The sequence below is a fragment of the Balaenoptera physalus genome (genome assembly GCF_965194825.1).
Source record: "Balaenoptera physalus genome assembly, chromosome: 8".
NCBI lineage: Eukaryota > Metazoa > Chordata > Mammalia > Artiodactyla > Balaenopteridae > Balaenoptera > Balaenoptera physalus.
This window is the reverse complement of record NC_138887.1, coordinates 101,080,631-101,098,102: the sequence shown is the minus strand read 5'-3', so window position 1 is coordinate 101,098,102 and position 17,472 is coordinate 101,080,631. Positions and strand designations below refer to the sequence as shown.

Sequence of the window (17,472 nt, the reverse complement as noted above, 5' to 3'; positions counted from 1 at the left end):
ACACTGCAACGAAGATCCCGCATACCGCAACTAAGACCCAATGCAGCCAAATAAATAAATGAATAAATATTAAAAAAAAAAAAAAGAAGGTAATGTACCACCCTACTGCTTCGATTAAGAGCTCTTTTAACAAGGATAAATCTTTGGTGAAAAGGTTTGTTTTAAAATTTCCTGACAGTGCTTAACTTTGGGTACTGATAATTTTCATTTTTAAAAATTTGTATTTTCTAATATTTATATACAAAATAAAAATTCTAATTAAAAATATGCTCTAATTAAAAAAAAAATACGTGCAAACAACTCCACTAGGCTAACTCTCTCACATAATTCGTCTAAGGCCACAGCAGAACTACTCTTATATCTTAATTTCTTTACCTTTCAATATCCAATCCAATTTTTTTCTATCCTGTTTTAATTTTCACCTTAAAGAATTTCTGAATTTCTATAACTAGGATTCCTCAATGTGCCAAACAAAAGAATGATACTGAGACTTACCTACAAAGCAATATAAATTAACTAGAAAAGTGACTAGGACCAAGAATATAAGAACTATTTAAAGAATTATGAGTCAAGACTGCTGGCTATTAGGGCTCAAGCAGAAGTGAAGGCAGGTAGAAGTGGGAGGAGGACAGAGCTCAGAAGCTGGTTTAACTCGACTTTAAATCATTACTGTTTAGAGAGAGTAGCTAAGGAATCTGGTTGGAAGGAACTATGGAAACACACCTAAAAAATATAAATATTTAGATCCAAGTCTATTAGAAACATGGACAGGAAACTGTTAACTATGATAGTTATTTCTGGAGCATGGGATTATAGCAGACTTTGTCTTTCTACATTACAGATTGTGGTAATGCTTGAATATTGTAAAATGAACATGAATTACTTCTGTAATCAGAAAAATAAAATAGAGATTAAAAAAACAAAGCAAAATTCCTTTGTAATTATTTTTTTAAAGGAAACAGAAAAATGTGGGAAGGGAACAATAAAATAATATTAAAATTGGTAAACTAATTTTGATTACTCCATTCAGGAAAAAAAAGAAGGTAAACTTGAAGAGTGGTAATGTTTATGAGCCAGGGGGTAAAAAAGAAACTAGATGTAATTTAGCAACATGAGACAGTACAGAAGCACTAACTATTTTAAGCCACCACACTGAAGTCTCATGTCCCTGACTGGGGAAGCCCAAAAAAGGTTCCAAGAGTGTTTCTGCCTTGATTCATTAGTCTATAGCTCCAAAAAGTGATAGCTTTTCAATTTATTATACTAATTTTGGGGTGCCAAGGTATCCTTTTCTTCAGAGAACACATAACCCAGAAAAGTCTCACAGGGAAGACGCTAACAGTAGCTGTGTCTTGAGGAATCTCTGCTGTTCTGAATAAGGAACGTGGCCACATAGTGTTGTGCTTACGAGACAATCTTTTGGAAGAGATCTAGTCATACAAATGACCTGGATCTTATAAATCCCATAAAAGAGTCCAGACAATTTCTTAATACACTGATTTCCTGTAGTGGTCTCATTACGGTTGGCAACTTAGTATGTATTACATCTTTGATGATGGCGACTCTAAGTCCGTGGTTCTCAGCAGAGGAACTTTGGAAAACTGTGGGGGCATTTTTGGTTGTCACGGTAATTGGTAGGGGAGTGTTACTGGTATTTAGTGGGTAGGGCCAGGGATCTTGACATTTCGAAAGTGTAGGACAGTCTCCCAGAACGAAAAAACCATGCCATATCTGGTACAATTTTCAAGTGTTCCAATGAAAAGTTCACATGAGTGAGAAATCTATTTATAATTATCTGAGTTTAGAACTTTATTCCACTTTACATATCAACAAAGGTATTGTTGTAGTTTTAATACAAAACAATAATAGTTTTTCCAAGAATGCAACAAGTGTATAAACCAAGAGAAAACTCATATATATATATATATTTTTTAATGTAACCTTATTTGGAAATAGGGTCTTTTTTTTTTTTTAATTTATTTTTATATTTATTTTTTGGCTGTGTTGGGTCTTCGTTTCTGTGCGAGGGCTTTCTCTAGTTGCGGCAAGTGGGGGCCACTCTTTATCGTGGTGCGCGGGCCTCTCACTATCGTGGCCTCTTTTTGCGGAGCACAGGCTCCAGACGCGCAGGCTCAGTAGTTGTGGCTCACGGGCCTAGTTGCTCCGCGGCACGTGGGATCTTCCCAGACCAGGGCTCGAACCCGTGCCCCCTGCGTTGGCAGGCAGATTCTCAACCACTGCGCCACCAGGGAAGCCAGAAAACTCATATTTTTGATATTGTTGTTATTCAGAAATTTACAAAAAGTTGATTATAATTTCAGAAAATTATATAATTTGGCAATATTTCTCTGATGCTCTGGAACCAGTAACACATTTCTATGTATATACATTTGTAGCACTCACATTCAAATAATGCTATAAGTAAGTACAAATATCTGACTATTCAACTCTACTTGTACCCAAGCACTTACATATTGAAATACACATTATTTTATTATAAATTACTTTCCTTTTATTCTTCCTTCATATTTCAGTAAGATTTTACATTTATTTTTTAAAAATTATATGTACCTAGCTATGTATATCTGAATTTCATTTCAGGAAAATACTGGGCCGTTGCAAAACATATTTTTTAATCAAAAGGGGTCAGTGAATCTGACAAAGGTGAAAATTACGGATCTAAACCCATCACGGTAACCCCAGTTCCTCTGCCAGGACTGGTGGGGCATGAGCATGTGATCCAGTTCTGCTCAGTGACATGACAGAGTACCCTGGAGGACTTCTGGGAAAGGTTTCCTTGCTCTTGGGAGAGAGGAAGAAATGGTCCTTCTTCCTCTTCATGTCAGTCTGGGATGGCTTAAAGAGCTGTAACCATCTTGCTATCAGCCTGAGGATAAAGTAAGCACAGAGAGGAGGCAGCTCCAAGAGAATCACAGATAGATGAAACTGAGCCCTGAGAGCCTTCATCTGAAGTCCACCTTACCTCTGGACTTCTAGCTATACAATGTCATGAATTCCCTTATGTACAATCCAGGTTGAATCAGGTTTTCTCTTATTTGCAGCTGAAAGCAGCCTAATACAGAGGTGCCGTGTAGAAATGACACTGGAAGGGAAGATAAGGGGAAGCAATGGAGAAGACTGGAGAAAGAATAAGCTTGGGAATCAGATATATTGAAGTTTAAATCTCAATTCTGTGGTTTACTAGTTGTATAACCTTGGACAAATTACTTAAACTCCCTGAGCTTCAGCTTCCTCATTTATAAAATGGAAACAGGAATATGTGCTTTTACATGGCCAGTATGAGGGTTAATGAGCACTTGTTAAGTGCGGAACTAGTGCTTGGCATGGTGCCAGCCCTCAATAGCTGGTGGCTGTTATTAACTATTGTTATGTGGAGAAAGGAAAAGGACTCACAGCAGTCTGAGCAGTGATGTGTGTGCAACCCACAATTTTGGCTCCAGCCAAAGGTTTCTCTCCTTGAGCTCTCTTCCTCAAAGCCATCAGCGCCGGCATTTCTGAAAAGGCCCAATACACATGCAGCAATTTTAGAGAGGAGGGATGAGAGGTAAAGAATAACAGAAAAACGTACTGTCTTAAGATAAGATCCTTCCCCAATCAGGTTCTCTGTTAGATTAAGCTTCTCAAGGGATCAAAACATTAAACTTGATTTTCCTGTTACAAGAGACTTCCAGAGGTAAATGGTCCAATGTTTGATTCCCTATATCCCAGTCCCCCTTATCTAGTCTCTCCCCCTTTTCCTTGTACAGGGGTTCTTTCTAGACCCTCTAGAGTTTACTCCCTCCCCACAGTGTTTCCTGAGCCCATATTTCTTTTCTTATAAGTATTCTTCAAAATCACACTGAAATTTCACAAACTACTAGACCCCAGGATGTAAAAAGGAATTAACATGGACAAAAAGACACAGGCAGCTTGAGAGGAAAAGGTGTTTACTTTCTTTACCTTGTTCAGCAATTTCAATTTCTCTTCGTCCAAACTCTGCCTGTTTGATGTTCTTGACACAGAAGTCACTGTTTCCCTTAGAGTTCTTTTGCTGCTTGTCCCTGGGAGATGTCTCATCATCAGAGCTATCTGTATATGAAGCAGCTGGAATGACAGAATAAAATACCTTTAGAGGGAAAAAATGGCTTCCTCTAAAACTCCAAACCATGGAGTGAACTGAGGCTTTTCTAGTAATCCGGCACCTTGTAAATTTACACATTTGGTAAGCACCTAAGTGGCACCAAGGAGCTGTGTCAATCATCACCCATGGAAAGTGCTATCCACAGGCCAGAAAGAGGAAGCTGAGAGACGTTGCCAAAGACATTCCTCCTGGGTAGCATTAACTTGGAATCTAAGGCTAACTTTATCTTCAGAACATGCAGAAGTCCTTGAAAATGAAAAAAGAGAGAGGTTATTCCACGGTAGCAATAGGTTCAAGTTCTTAATGCATGATCATGGTGATTAACCTGTGGGTTTCTGGGATCCTAGCTACCCTTCTCTGCTTGCTGCTTAAACACCTGATGTAATTTGTGTTTCAGTACAGTAACTGAACAGATAAGACCTAGAAAACAAGGAACCCATGGGAAAGTAATTAAGAACCACACAAAAAGTGTTTGTCTGACAAAACAGAGCTTTCTTTTTTAAGACTGGCTCTGATGAGGCTGAACTATGCCTGCAGACCCAATTAGACATTGACAATGAAGTATTCAGTGTGTTCTCCCTTCTTGCTGGCCTCAGTGGGTCCTGCATTAGGCATTTTAGATTCCCAAAGAAGCAGATAAATCCTCTTTCAGTATAATTAAATGCTCTGATGACTAATCCATTTAGCAACATACACTAGAGGGTGGAAGGTCTAAGACTTTTGATTGTGGCTAATAGGCAGCTACTGCTGCTGCCATTCCCATGTTTGACTGAGGTCTTTTTAGTCTTCATATAATTCTGTAGTTGCTAATCATTTGCTGGATGATTTGAAGTAATCTCTTTCTTTGATTTATGTTTAAGTTCCTGAGGATAGTTTCTTCCTAAGCAGTCCTCAAGGTTTTGGGGGGAGGAAGGTTGGGGACATAAAGCACTGTCTATAAAGCATTATATATTTCTCAATGAGATAAGAAGTACTTCCATCACTTTTAAGGGGAGAAAGCTGCAAAAGCTCAGAGCTCCTAGGGTCTCCTGATCTACTTATATCCAGAGAATTAAGGCATTTCTGGGATTTCTTAGCAAAGGGTCTATCTCTGGGAGGGCTGTAAAAGGCAAGTCTGACCTTGCCCAGTTAATCAAGCATGGTGCTACAAAATGTTTGGGCAGCAGGGGCCCGAGTGTCTCTCTTGGAGCTGGAAAACTGCCCTAGAGCAAAGTCCCAACACGAGGCAACAAGAAAGAACATGAACACCAGGGGAGGTGGGGGAATTAATAAATCCCCAAAGGGACTTTTGTTCTTGAAAGGAGATAATCTGTACAAAAAGTCTATGGTTCTCCCTCCTAGGGTGAGTGAGAGCTCAAAGTACCTTTGGCAACAGAGCCCAGAAACAGTTTCTTGGGCAGTCACCTGTTTCACCAATCAATACTCAGAAATGGCTTATGAGTCAGAGGCTTAGGGGAACCATGCTTCTATCACCTGAGAGAAGAAAGATAACAGCCATCCTAATCCTGATCCAAATTTATAGAAAAGTTGCTTTTGAAGAAAGTCTTCACATTCAGAGTATCCTGAAATTTCAAATCCTTTTCCAGAGCCATGATGATTTTTATGCTCCCTAATGGCCATTTAAATACAGTGGTTAAGTGTTCTGGAGTCAGAGAGATTTTGGTTGAAGTCTCAGTCTCTGCTTCTGGGTATAAAGTAGAGGTGATACCAGAACCTTTTTCATAGGGTTGTTAATTCATTCATGTATTCAGTCATTCACACATTCAGTTGTTCATTCAATGAACTTTTATTGTGCATCTACTATGTACCAGGCACAGTCTAAGTGCTGGGGATACAGGACAGATATCAACTGTCTTTGCCTTCATGGGATTTTCAGTCTAGTAGGTGAGTCAGACATGAAATAACTAATTACAGAATTAATTATTTAGAGTTTTTCTTTCCGTATGGTTGTAATATGTGCTATGAAGCAGACTATATATAATATGCAGACATGATTTGTCAGAGTCAAGTTGTTGAGAAGATTAAATAAAATAATGTACGTAAAGTGCTTAGTGCAATGCTGGCATAAAGTAATTAAGCACTCAGTAAATGATACCTGATATTATTACTGGGTTTTGTACATATTTTTAATTCAATACCAAATATAACATCTTCAAGCGTTCTTACTTAGCTTTAGGATTTTGAATGGGAAAGGAATGACATACATACAATATTATTTAGCAGTTTCTTTTTTTCTCTACCTCCGTCATCTATTAATTTACCCAAGCAGCAGGTGGTTGGCTGGCAGTGATGAAAAAGGTTGAGACTGGAGTCCTAACTCTACCCAGAATAGCTCTCCTCTCCCTATGCCTCTTCAGCTTTTAAGGACGAGTCAGGGGAAAAAAGCCAACCAAACAACAACAAACCCCCCTAATATTCTCCTTAAGAGAAGTACTCAAATTTTTGGTTTTCTTCCAACTCAAAGAAAAAAATTATTTATACTACTTCCCTTTTCTAAAGGGAAAAAACAGTATTTTCTTTTCTTAACAGTAGTCAACTGGTTATAGTTAGTTCAACCAATCTTTTTCTTTGAGCCAAAATGGATTTGTTTTCAAAGAGCCCTTTATACAGACCTGTTATCAAGTGAGATCCAAAAGTATCAGTTGTCTAGACTGTACTAATATGTGAATGCAAAATGGCTGACACACTTAGACCAAGAGAATGTTATTGTTGCAAACACAGTGGAAAGATTATTCCTGAACTACCATTTTTTTTTAATCCATAACTCATTTCTGCCACTATATTTAAAGTAGCATATTCATGAAAATAGTTGAGATAGAATTAAAAATTCTTCCTAGGAAAACTTAGAGAAACCCAACACACACACACACACACACACACACACACACACACACACACACACATATATATATATATATATACATGCTTGAACAGTTTCTAAAGTGTTTGGAATTGTCAGCACATTCTGAAGCCCAGAGTCATAATTTAGTTAAAAATGAACAACCGATAATCAAGACAATCACCTACTGAAGTACAGGTCTGAGACCACAGCTCTAGCTTCACCTCTAACTGGTTAAGTGACCAATTTTCAATTTATCCAACCATAAAATAGGGAGTATAATAGATCCTCTCTCGCCCCATGCTCTCCCTTTCCCCTAACTCCCACCAGAAAAATCTTATGACTAAATGAGATAATCACAAAAAAAGGGTTCAATTTCTAGGTAGAAAAGTAATACTAAGTACAAAATAACTCTATCATGGGATGTTCTCTTGTTTCATGGTATCTCAGAATCAAAACATAATTTGGTGAATCACTAATCCACAATCGACCCCATGGAACTGGCATACATATGTTCTATGGCTCAAGCCTGATTAAGCCTTACCTCCTAGCAGCTGTGATATTGTGGGTTATTGCTAGGAGAAGAAGCAGTCAGACTTCTGGCTGAATTAGTCCTATTAGACTATTTTAAGTCAGGCAGTTCCTCTTGGGCCCAATCTATTCATTTGGTAATGGAATAACAGTAATGACCTGTGTGTCAATGTGCAGCAGATTTCATTGATAACACTCTAGAAATATGTGAAAAGCTATGTTAGCAACCAAAATATAGACAAATAAAACTTTGTTATTTGGAAAAATCTGAAAATACTTGTTATTTGGAAAAATCTGAAAATCTGAAAATACTTCAAGCTTTAGGAGAACCAATTATGAACTAAGGAACTTTACTCCTCTTTCCTTATCCTTAACCAATTAACTCACTGCAAAGACAGCTTTTTCAGAAATATATCACTGAGAATGATCTGACTTTGAAGAAAAGTCTCTTCTATTCATTTGTTTTTAAGGGTTTTGTGCTTAGAGAAAGAGTTTTTAGAAGTTTGTTTTTTATAAAATAATTTCAAGGATTGATGTAGCCCCTTTCAGTCTGGGTTCCACTAGAATTAAGCCCTAATGTCTTGAAGCATCCACTAAATATATGAATTAACTTCTCTCCTCTGCATCTAGCAGGGTACTAGTTATGATCCCTCCTCTGAAGAACCATCCTTTTCTGTGTTCTGTGATTCCCAGGAGGAACCTGGTTGAAAAGGCCAGAAGAGGTTCCTAAATAAAAGCATGGCAAAACTTAGTATTAGGATCATTAGGAAGGGAGAGTACGCCACAGCCTAAGTAAGACTCTAAGTATCTTCATCAAAACAAGCACTTTGGACAGGAAGGTATCTTTTTTTGAAATGTCATAAACCTTCTACCTCTTCATATACAGAGAGTGTATCAGAGGTGTATACTCCTTTACAGGGGTGTAAAGTTGTATAATAAGAATGTCTCTGGACACCTTTCCCCATTAGGTATTTATTGAGCACCTCAAGTGTCAAACACAGTTCTAAGTGGTGGGAATAGAGCAATACCAAAGAGATAAAAATCTCTGCTCTCATGGATCTCATATTCAAGTAAGGGAAGAAAGACAACAATAAATTATATGTTATACGATAATAAGTGCTATGGAGAAAAATAAAGGAGGAAAATTTGATAGGTGTAGGGTGTCTGTACAATTTTAAAAGAGGATAGGTTTCAGTGAGAAGGTGATCTTTGGTTAAGAACCTAAGGAGGCAAGATACCCAGTGAGGGCATCCTAGAGCATTCCAGGCAGAGGAAATAGCAAGTGCAAAGGCCTTAAGGCAGGAGAATGCCTGGCATGTTTCAAAATGACAGTTAGTAGGATAGTACGACTGGAGTGAACAAAATAGCCAGGGGAGGAGGAAAGTTTGGGAAATTAGAGATGTGATTAGAAATATAATGTGAGGGTGGATGGTATAGGGTCTTGTAGGCCATTGTGAGAACTTTAGCTCTTACTCAGAGCGAGACTGGGAAGCCACTGGAGGGTTTGGAGCGAGGAAGTGATACGATCTGACTTATTTTAAAAAATGAATCTGGGGCTTCCCTGGTGGCGCAGTGGTTGAGAATCTGCCTGCCAATGCAGGGGACACGGGTTCGAGCCCTGGTCTGGGAAGATCCCACATGCCGCGGAGCAACTGGGCCCGTGAGCCACGACTACTGAGCCTGAGCGTCTGGAGCCTCTGCTCCGCAACAAGAGAGGCCGCGATAGTGAGAGGCCCGTGCACCGCGATGAAGAGTGGCCCCCACTTGCCGCAACTGGAGAAAGCCCTCACACAGAAACGAAGACCCAACACAGCCAAAAATAAAGCATAATAAATAAATAATAAATTAAAAATTTAAAAAAAAAAAAAAGAATCTGGCTGCAGCATTGAGAATAGACTGAAGAGGGGCAAGGTTGGAACTCAGCAATTCAGTTTTTAAGACATGGGAGGGCTGAGATGCCTATAAAACATCCAAGTGAAAGGACTGAGCAGGCAGTTGAATATCTGGGGCTAGTGTGCAGAGGAGAGATTTGGGCTAGAGATAAAATATGAGAATCAAACACCAGTATATGGTATTTAAAACTATGCGACTGAATGAGTTCACTTGGGAAGAGATAAACACAGAAGGGAAGAAGTCCAAGGATCAGTCTTTGGGGCTCTAACAATGTTAATTTCTATAGTCAATTAAAATATAACATATGCTGAAAATGGGTTCCAAGTTCTTACTGACATGCATTTGCATATCTTCTCATATTTAGAAAGCTGTAATTCTGTTATTCCTGGCTTTTCATTTGATGAGTATGGAGCTTTTTCTGTGTTACCTCATATAACTTTCCCATTGCGTCTGTTATGAGCATTTCAGGCTGTCAGAGTTTTCCAGGATCACACAACAAATCACACACTGATCCAAGCCTAGAAACTTGGGCTTCCCTGGTGGCGCAGTGGTTAAGAATCCGCCTGCCAATGTAGGGGACACGGGTTCGAGTCCTGGTCCGTGAAGATCCCACATGCCGCCCACGCGCAGCAACAAAGACCCAACGCAGCCAAAAATTAAAAAAAATAAAATAAAATAAAAAAAGCCTAGAAACTAGGTCTCTCCTAACTCCCAGTCCAAGACTATAGGCAGTAGGCATCTCCATTCACAGTCTGTTTAAAAGGGTTTGACAATTGCTCATGTGGAAACAAGAGAAGATAACAGTGTGTGTGACACAGCTGCAAAAGCAACATAATCAAAAGCAACAGCAAACATAATCTTAGGTTTCATTTGAAAAGCACTGAGTTTATGGAAATAACACCTACTATAGATTATTTTGGACCATACCTAGAATATTATATTCACAGGCGTAATATTTTTAAAAGGACACAATCTGGACTATATCCAGATGAGGTTAACCAGGACAGTGGGATGCCCCCCAAATCAGGCAGCCAAATATGGTGATTTTTATTTCTAAATAAAATCTTTAAATTTTAGGGATTGTATAAGAGCTTATTGGGAGCTAAATTACTAGATCAAGCAAGGATCAACCTATGATCTAAAATGCTCCCAAAGAGGCCAGATGGCCATTTGTCAGGGATGCCATCAAGGCAATTCCAGCATCCAATGGGAAGCTGAATAACTGATCTTTAAGTTATTTTCCAAGTCCCAGGATGTTTCGACTCCATACTCCCGAACTTAGTACCCTTAAATGGATATACAAGGTTGATAATCTTTTTTACTATAGAAATGGCAATTTCACATAGTTCAACCTAAAAGGTCCAATCTATGCAGGGTGGTGACATCAGTCAAAATCACTCACCAATGAGCTATACCAGGCAACTATGTGTTCACTTAAAAAAGAAAGGCGTCAAACCCACTCTTCTGGGTAAATAGATACTTTGTAAGTACCCTCCCTGCATAGGGGACTTCTGTGGGAAGGCAGGCATTGGTTTTCTCTGCAGGAACATAGTTGGAAATGTGGATCCAGTGTGTAGGGAAGAGATTGAGCTGAAGTTAAATTTTGGTACTATTATTATTTAGTTATCAATCTTTAGATAACATGCACAAACTCAAGAGTCTAAAATGTACACACTCTTTTACAATTCACATTTGCACAACTATTATAGTTTCCAGAGTTATAGTAACTGGTTCATGAATTTTCAACAGTTATTGAAAATTATTTATTTAATTATTTATTATTCTGCTGGCTATTTTAGCAGAATAAGATAGGTACAAAATTTGTATCTTTAGACCAAAATCCTTAGGGATTTACATTATGTGATTGTGGGGGAAATGTAAAACAAGAAATGTAAAAAGTGTAAATAACAATCTACCCAATCTAAAAGTTACAGTGTCTCAAATAAGCTTTCTTCAACTTTACATAACAAACACTACTTTCCTATTTGTGTGAAAAACAAAATTTCAGGTCACGATGAAAATTTTCTAATGAATGTTCTATTTATAATGTGAAGAGGTAACTAGGATGAACACTCAGCTTCCTACCACATTCCTACATAAGAGCAAAATAAAATAGCTCCATATTAGATCAGACATAAACTGGGTGCTGATGAACAAATGGTCAATAGCTAGTGGGAAGCAGCCGCATAGCACAGGGAGATCAGCTCGGTGCTTTGTGGCCACCTAGAGGGGTGGGATAGGGAGGGTGGGAGGGAGACGCAAGAGGGAGGGGATATGGGGATATATGTATACATATAGCTGGTTCACTTTGTTATACAGCAGAAACTAACACAACGTTGTAAAGCAATTATACTCCAATAAAGATGTTAAAAAAACAAAACAAAACAAAACAAACAAAAAACAAATGGTCAGTGCTGACAAAAGGTCTCACATGTTAATATTCATCTGGCATTAAATGATAACTCAAGCCCAGGGCCCATATATTGGAATTAATGCCACTGCCAGGAAGGAAGGAGTAACAGACAATACAATGTCACAGCTTAGAAGAGAAGGCAAAGGGCTCACTTGAACTAGCTACAACGATTTCACTGTTTCTCGGGGCAATTAAAGTTTCCCAGATTGATGTATGGGGAACCCCTCTTTTATTTTCAAAGAATGGAAAAAACACAAGTCTTCATACATGCCGCTCAGTGAAGGTCATTAGTGAGCAACATACTCTCACCCTCTGAATAAGTCAGAGCTCAGTTTCCTTAATCACCCTCTTCTGCCTTTACTGGAAGAGGAAGCCTCTATTAAGCTCCACTCTGAATCCCCAACAGGAATCCAAAGTTTCCATCCAGAATTTTGGTCCAAATTTCCACTGAGAATCGAAGTGTTTATACCAAAACATAGGCTTGATCATTCTTAATTAGCCTGGGATAGACAGGAGGGTCCGTTGATCATACTTAAGTAGCCTCCACAAGTGGGTCCATAGCCGTTCAGTCCTCACCTGAGCTATAGCTGTCAGTAGATGACTGAGAAATGGAGCGAGACAGAGAGCGACGTCCAATTTTGGTGGGACGTTTGTTGAATTCTTGCTTCTGGTCAGCAAATTGGATCTGCTAAGAAAAAGAACTCTAGTTACACAAAGGAAAATAACCTCCATTTTGAGACAGCAATTCAAGGCTTGCATTATAGGATCTTACCTTCCCTCATAGCTGATCTGATTGCACTAACCCACATTTGGAATGTTAAGACTGTTGGAGAGAATGATTTTTCATTCTTTACCTACTCTGTTTCTATGAAATTTAAATCCTGGAACCACTCTCTGACTATATACCTCTTGCAATCAAAGGGAGAAGGGGATGTACCGGTTAAAATAAATTTTTAGAAAGTCGAGTCATATTCAGAAATCCTTTCTATAGTTTCACTGAAAATTAAAGCTGGAAAGAATCTTTGAGACTATCTATTCCAGTCTTCATATATCTAAGATGAGAAACTGCAAGATACAGAAAGGTAAAGTGACCTGCCTTCAGGTTTTAAGATTCTCAGGAAATAGTATGGTATAATAGAAAAAAAAAAAAGCTTTCTATTCATACAGAGCTTTCTGGAACTGCATTTAAACCCTGGTTATGTCACTCATTAGCTATATGCTGTTCATCAAGATGTTTTTGTGACCCTCCTCTTCTCCTAAATACAACAAAGATGAAAGAACTTATTTCAAAAGTTTTAGAGAGGGTTATATGAAACAATGTATGCAAACCGTGAAACATAGCAGGTGATTCAATTAATACCTGGCTCCCCAGCTCCCACCCCTACAAATTCACTGTTCTTGTAACTCTTGCAGGTAGTCACTCTAGCTTTTTAAAGGCTTTCTAAAATGCATTAATTAGCTTTTTAGTACTAATAAGTATAGTAAAAATTAATCTATTATTTAAAAAATTTTTTTAAATTTTGGCCACGCCCTGCAGCTTGCAGGATCTTAGTTGCCCAACCAGAGAATGAACCCAGGCCACGGCAGTGAAAGCAGAGTCCTAACCACTGGACCACCAGGGAATTCCCTAATTTATAATTTTTAATGTTTGGTATCACAAAATACTAAAAGCCACAAGGTTGATAATTTGTTAACTATAACAGATGTAGGAGTGGAGGAGTGGACTGAATATGTATAAACCTCAATACTCTTGGAGGTTGCATTTTGGACAATATCTGATCATGACTGTTTTGCAATTTTATCTCTTTTTCCTACTGTTCAACGTTCAGCTGATACTTTATAACACTTCACATCAAAGCTCATATCATTATTCAACAAATATCTTTCTGTCTTTTTCCCTAATTGAATGTTTGCATAATTGCTTAGATGTAGATCCAATTGGCACCGAGGCAGGAAAAATCAAAGATCTGACAACTGATTCTGCTTTTCATGATAAAAAGATGGTTCCTTGATGGGCAGAACACAGATACGGCACACCAGAATGAAAGCAGCACATTTCCTGCAGTTAGAGGTAACTACTGAGTCATCTGAGTATTCAGACAAGGGGACCAATGCCAAATCAAATTAGCTTAGCATGCCTTTTAGGGGAATTCATAGCATTTTCATAGCTATAACAACAAATATAGCCTGTGTAGTACTTTAGAGTTTTCAAATTGTTTTCAGCAATAAGAAAATTCTTTGGATCAGAAGCATTTCCCAAAATGAAAAATGGCAAAATTATTTTACTGAAGTAGCAATTTATTCCAAAAAGATAAAGTGCCCTTTTATGCAGTTCCATGGAATGTACATGAACTTCCATGTACTTCTCCTATCACAGTGAATACAACTATCTACCTGTATCCTGTACAAACTAGGCTCCATAAAGGCAGGAGCCATGTATCTTATTCACCTTTATATCCTCAGGCGAAAACGCCTGACACATAATAGGCAACCATGTGCCAAAACGATGAATCTTACTCTATCTTCAGAGTCTGTACTTGATTGAATATTAAGTAAATATGGTAACCATAAGCCAAGTCTACAGTTAAAAGAATTTTTAAGGATAAAAAAAAAAAAAGTGGGGAAGGGGAAGAAGGTGGGTGAGAAGATGGGGAGGGGAGTAGCAGTCAAGCTCAAAACCTTGGCTTGCATTTCACCAACCTTGTTCAAGACAATAATATGTCTTTATTCTTTTTTAGAGGCCCATCTAGGAAAAGGAGTAGTCATTGACTTTCCAAAGGCCACAATGAGTCACTAATGTCAGTAGTGCCTACTTTTAAAAAAGAGTAACAGACAAACCCTGCCTTAGATTATGTACCACCCCCTCCCACTCACACACCACTAGAGGGGGCCAGTCACTCTACTTCTCTAGATTTGTAGGATGGGGTGGGTGGGCACACACCCATTTACCCCAATACCAAACCATGTAGCCATCTAGCTGCGCCATCATTTCAAACCAGTTACCTTAAACTGAGCTCTCTTCTCTATAAAGTCCCCTCCATTTACAGTACTTCCTCCTACCCAAGTCAAGTTTAGGATATCTTTTTTTTTTCTGGCTGCGCTGTGCAGTTTGTGGGATCTCAGTTCCCGGACCAGGGATCAAACCCATACCCCCTGCAGTGGAAGCGCAGAGCCCTAACCACTGTCCCGTCAGGGAATTCCCGAGTTTAGGCTATCTTTTGGCACTAAAGACTAGGCTAGGTAGGCTTTCTGCACTCAGAGACATAGGGTTCTAAATCTTGTTTACTTGTCAGACCCTGAACTCGAGTTTCTTTAAGACAGAAGAATATTAAAAAGAGACTAATCACTTATATAGAATAAGTTATACAATTTCCCCAAGAAATAAATGTTTATCTTTTACTGACAACCCATCCCTGGTGCCCACCTCCCCTTAACAGTTACGTGCCATTACAGTTTTCACTCCTACTTGTAATACAGTAATCTTCCCACCCCGGTTGGGATACTCTGGTAGGTTCTACCTCTAACTTTCCTACCTTATCTGAAATCAGAGAGTCCTTTAAGGGAACCCTCCTTATCCATTTGAGAGAAAATTGCCTAATTCCAACAGGCAGCAAGGCGAGGAAGGGAAAGAGACTGTTAGGAGAGGCGCAGCTCACCTTACGCCAGAAGAAGGGACGAAAGCAGGAAAGGAGGGCAAAAGCAGCTGGCCTTTTACAACAGTGGCTATAGCGGCAGCAAGACTGGTAAATAAGAGCTTAGCCTCACCTGGGCTTTAATCCCAGAGTTGCCATTGACAATGTATTTCTTCTTGTTGCTCAGCATAGTGACATCACCAGCCCTACTGCCACCTCTCCAGTCCAGGGGCCCTTGTGGCTAGGCCTTTAAACTTTCCTCATCAGCAATTCTGTTGGCTCTGGTTCCAGCTAGCTTTTCTTTTCGTTGTTTTGGTGGTGGTGCCTTCCCAGGAAACCCTGAAGCAGCTCCAACGACCCCTCCAGCAGTAGAGCCCAATTTAATAAGGCATTTCTGTTAGTGGCTCATCAGCCATTCCTAATTCTGGTGGCTGTTTTGCTTTTATTATTATTATTTTTTCCCTAAACACCTAATTACACGGATCCCCTGACCTCTAAACTTTAACAAGTCCCTTGACAAGGCCCAACTTGCATGTGCATAACAATAGCTTATTTATATAACCGGTGCACTTTTTTACCTGCTATAATTAACTTGCTAATTAGCTTCCTTTTTAACCTTACCTCCTCCTTTTCCATGTCAGATGACTTTAGTTAACCTAGTCTCATTAGAAAAAAATTAACTACAGAGCCACTAAAACAATGAGGGAATTTATAAAGATGGTAAGAAAAAAAAAAAAAAAAAGGAGCCAAGTGCTCAGGCAGCCCCTAACCTACACTCTGTGTCCTTGGGTTAGTCAAACTGGGAACACAGGTTTCAGCTCTGTCACCAAGAAAATCAACTTTCTCAGACCACTGCTTTACTCTTAATTGTTCATCTTTTTATGCAGGTTTTGACATTCGGTTTCTAGTCCCATCTCAAGATTGTTGCTGATTAGGTGTCCAGTGATCTGCTTGCTTTTTTCAAAAACTGTGTTTTGTGGAAGGTGTGACTGGCATAGGGAGTTTTCTATTTCCCCAGGGCCCCCAGAATCATAATGACCTTGTTGCATATCAAATAGAGTCAAATGAAAGGGCAAAGAATCACATTATTTATTTGTTGGTTTCTGAAAGGGACCCAGTGAATAGGAAAGCTATGTTCAACTATATGTTACAGAGATTGGGGTGGGAATGTGATTTGAATTCTTCCTTTAGAATGAGTGCTTGTTCATAACGTAATGGCACATGTGATGATCAGTAATGTCTTAGCATCACTGAAATGAGGGATCACATGTCTGCTACTCCATGAGAAAGTGAGCTCCTCCAGGTCAAGCATCACGTTTACTCATCCTTTTATTCTTCCTGCCAAGTACAACATTTGGCACAGGGAGAAAGGTACTAAATATATATATGAATAAATAAATGAAAGATTTGTTTTTATGTGTACAGCTTTTCTCCCTTAATGGAGGCATAGACTCTGATTGATTCTTTGATTTATGCATCAGAAACTTATTGGGTTCCTAGAGTGTCAGGCGTTAAAAATGTAGAACAAAACATATAGTTCCTGCCCTCAAATAGTTCATGGAATAGTCAGTCACAGGTACAGAAAGATATACAAGCCTGTACTATAACAGAAATGTGTTCAAGATTCAGTGGCAGCATACAACATGGTGACATAAAGTCAGCAAGGTATGTTAGGGAAGTTTTCCTAGAAGAGGAGTTTAATCTGATACTTGACTCAGGAGAATGAATTTTCCAGATGAGTAAAGTAGGGTGGCCCTTCTAGGTACATAGAGCAATATTCACAGAGCAAAAGGAACAGGGAACTGCCAGGAACCCAGTATGACAAAGAACCAAGTACATGTATACAGGAAGTTAGAAGTAGTAGGGCATGTAGCTGAAGAAAAAACAGGAGCTAGTTTGTAGAGACTTTTATGCCATGATAAATCTGATAACTTTACAATTCATAAAAATATTCCACAGAAGATATAAAACAAAATCTTGCACAGAGGTGACTCCCTATTAATCATGGAAAGATGCTATGGGC

General features: G+C 38.9%; 1 protein-coding gene across 4 annotated transcripts in view; it reads right to left on the bottom strand.

The window, feature by feature from the left end:
- Positions 1–17,472, bottom strand: part of AHCYL2 (adenosylhomocysteinase like 2) — a 175,084-nt gene that overhangs the window by 39,217 nt on the left and 118,395 nt on the right. Inside the window, exons 1-4 of one of the 4 annotated variants that reach the window (XM_082473012.1) lie at positions 15,583–16,592; positions 12,394–12,505; positions 3,961–4,104; positions 3,415–3,515 (exon numbers count right to left, since the gene is read on the bottom strand). In XM_082473012.1, the coding sequence (XP_082329138.1) occupies positions 3,415–3,515; positions 3,961–4,104; positions 12,394–12,505; positions 15,583–15,639 (414 nt within the window). In that variant the 5' untranslated portion in view covers positions 15,640–16,592. Of the gene's footprint in view, positions 1–3,414; positions 3,516–3,960; positions 4,105–12,393; positions 12,506–15,582; positions 16,593–17,472 lie in introns of those variants that run through there. The other 3 variants (XM_082473013.1, XM_082473010.1, XM_082473011.1) reach the window with 3 other exon arrangements.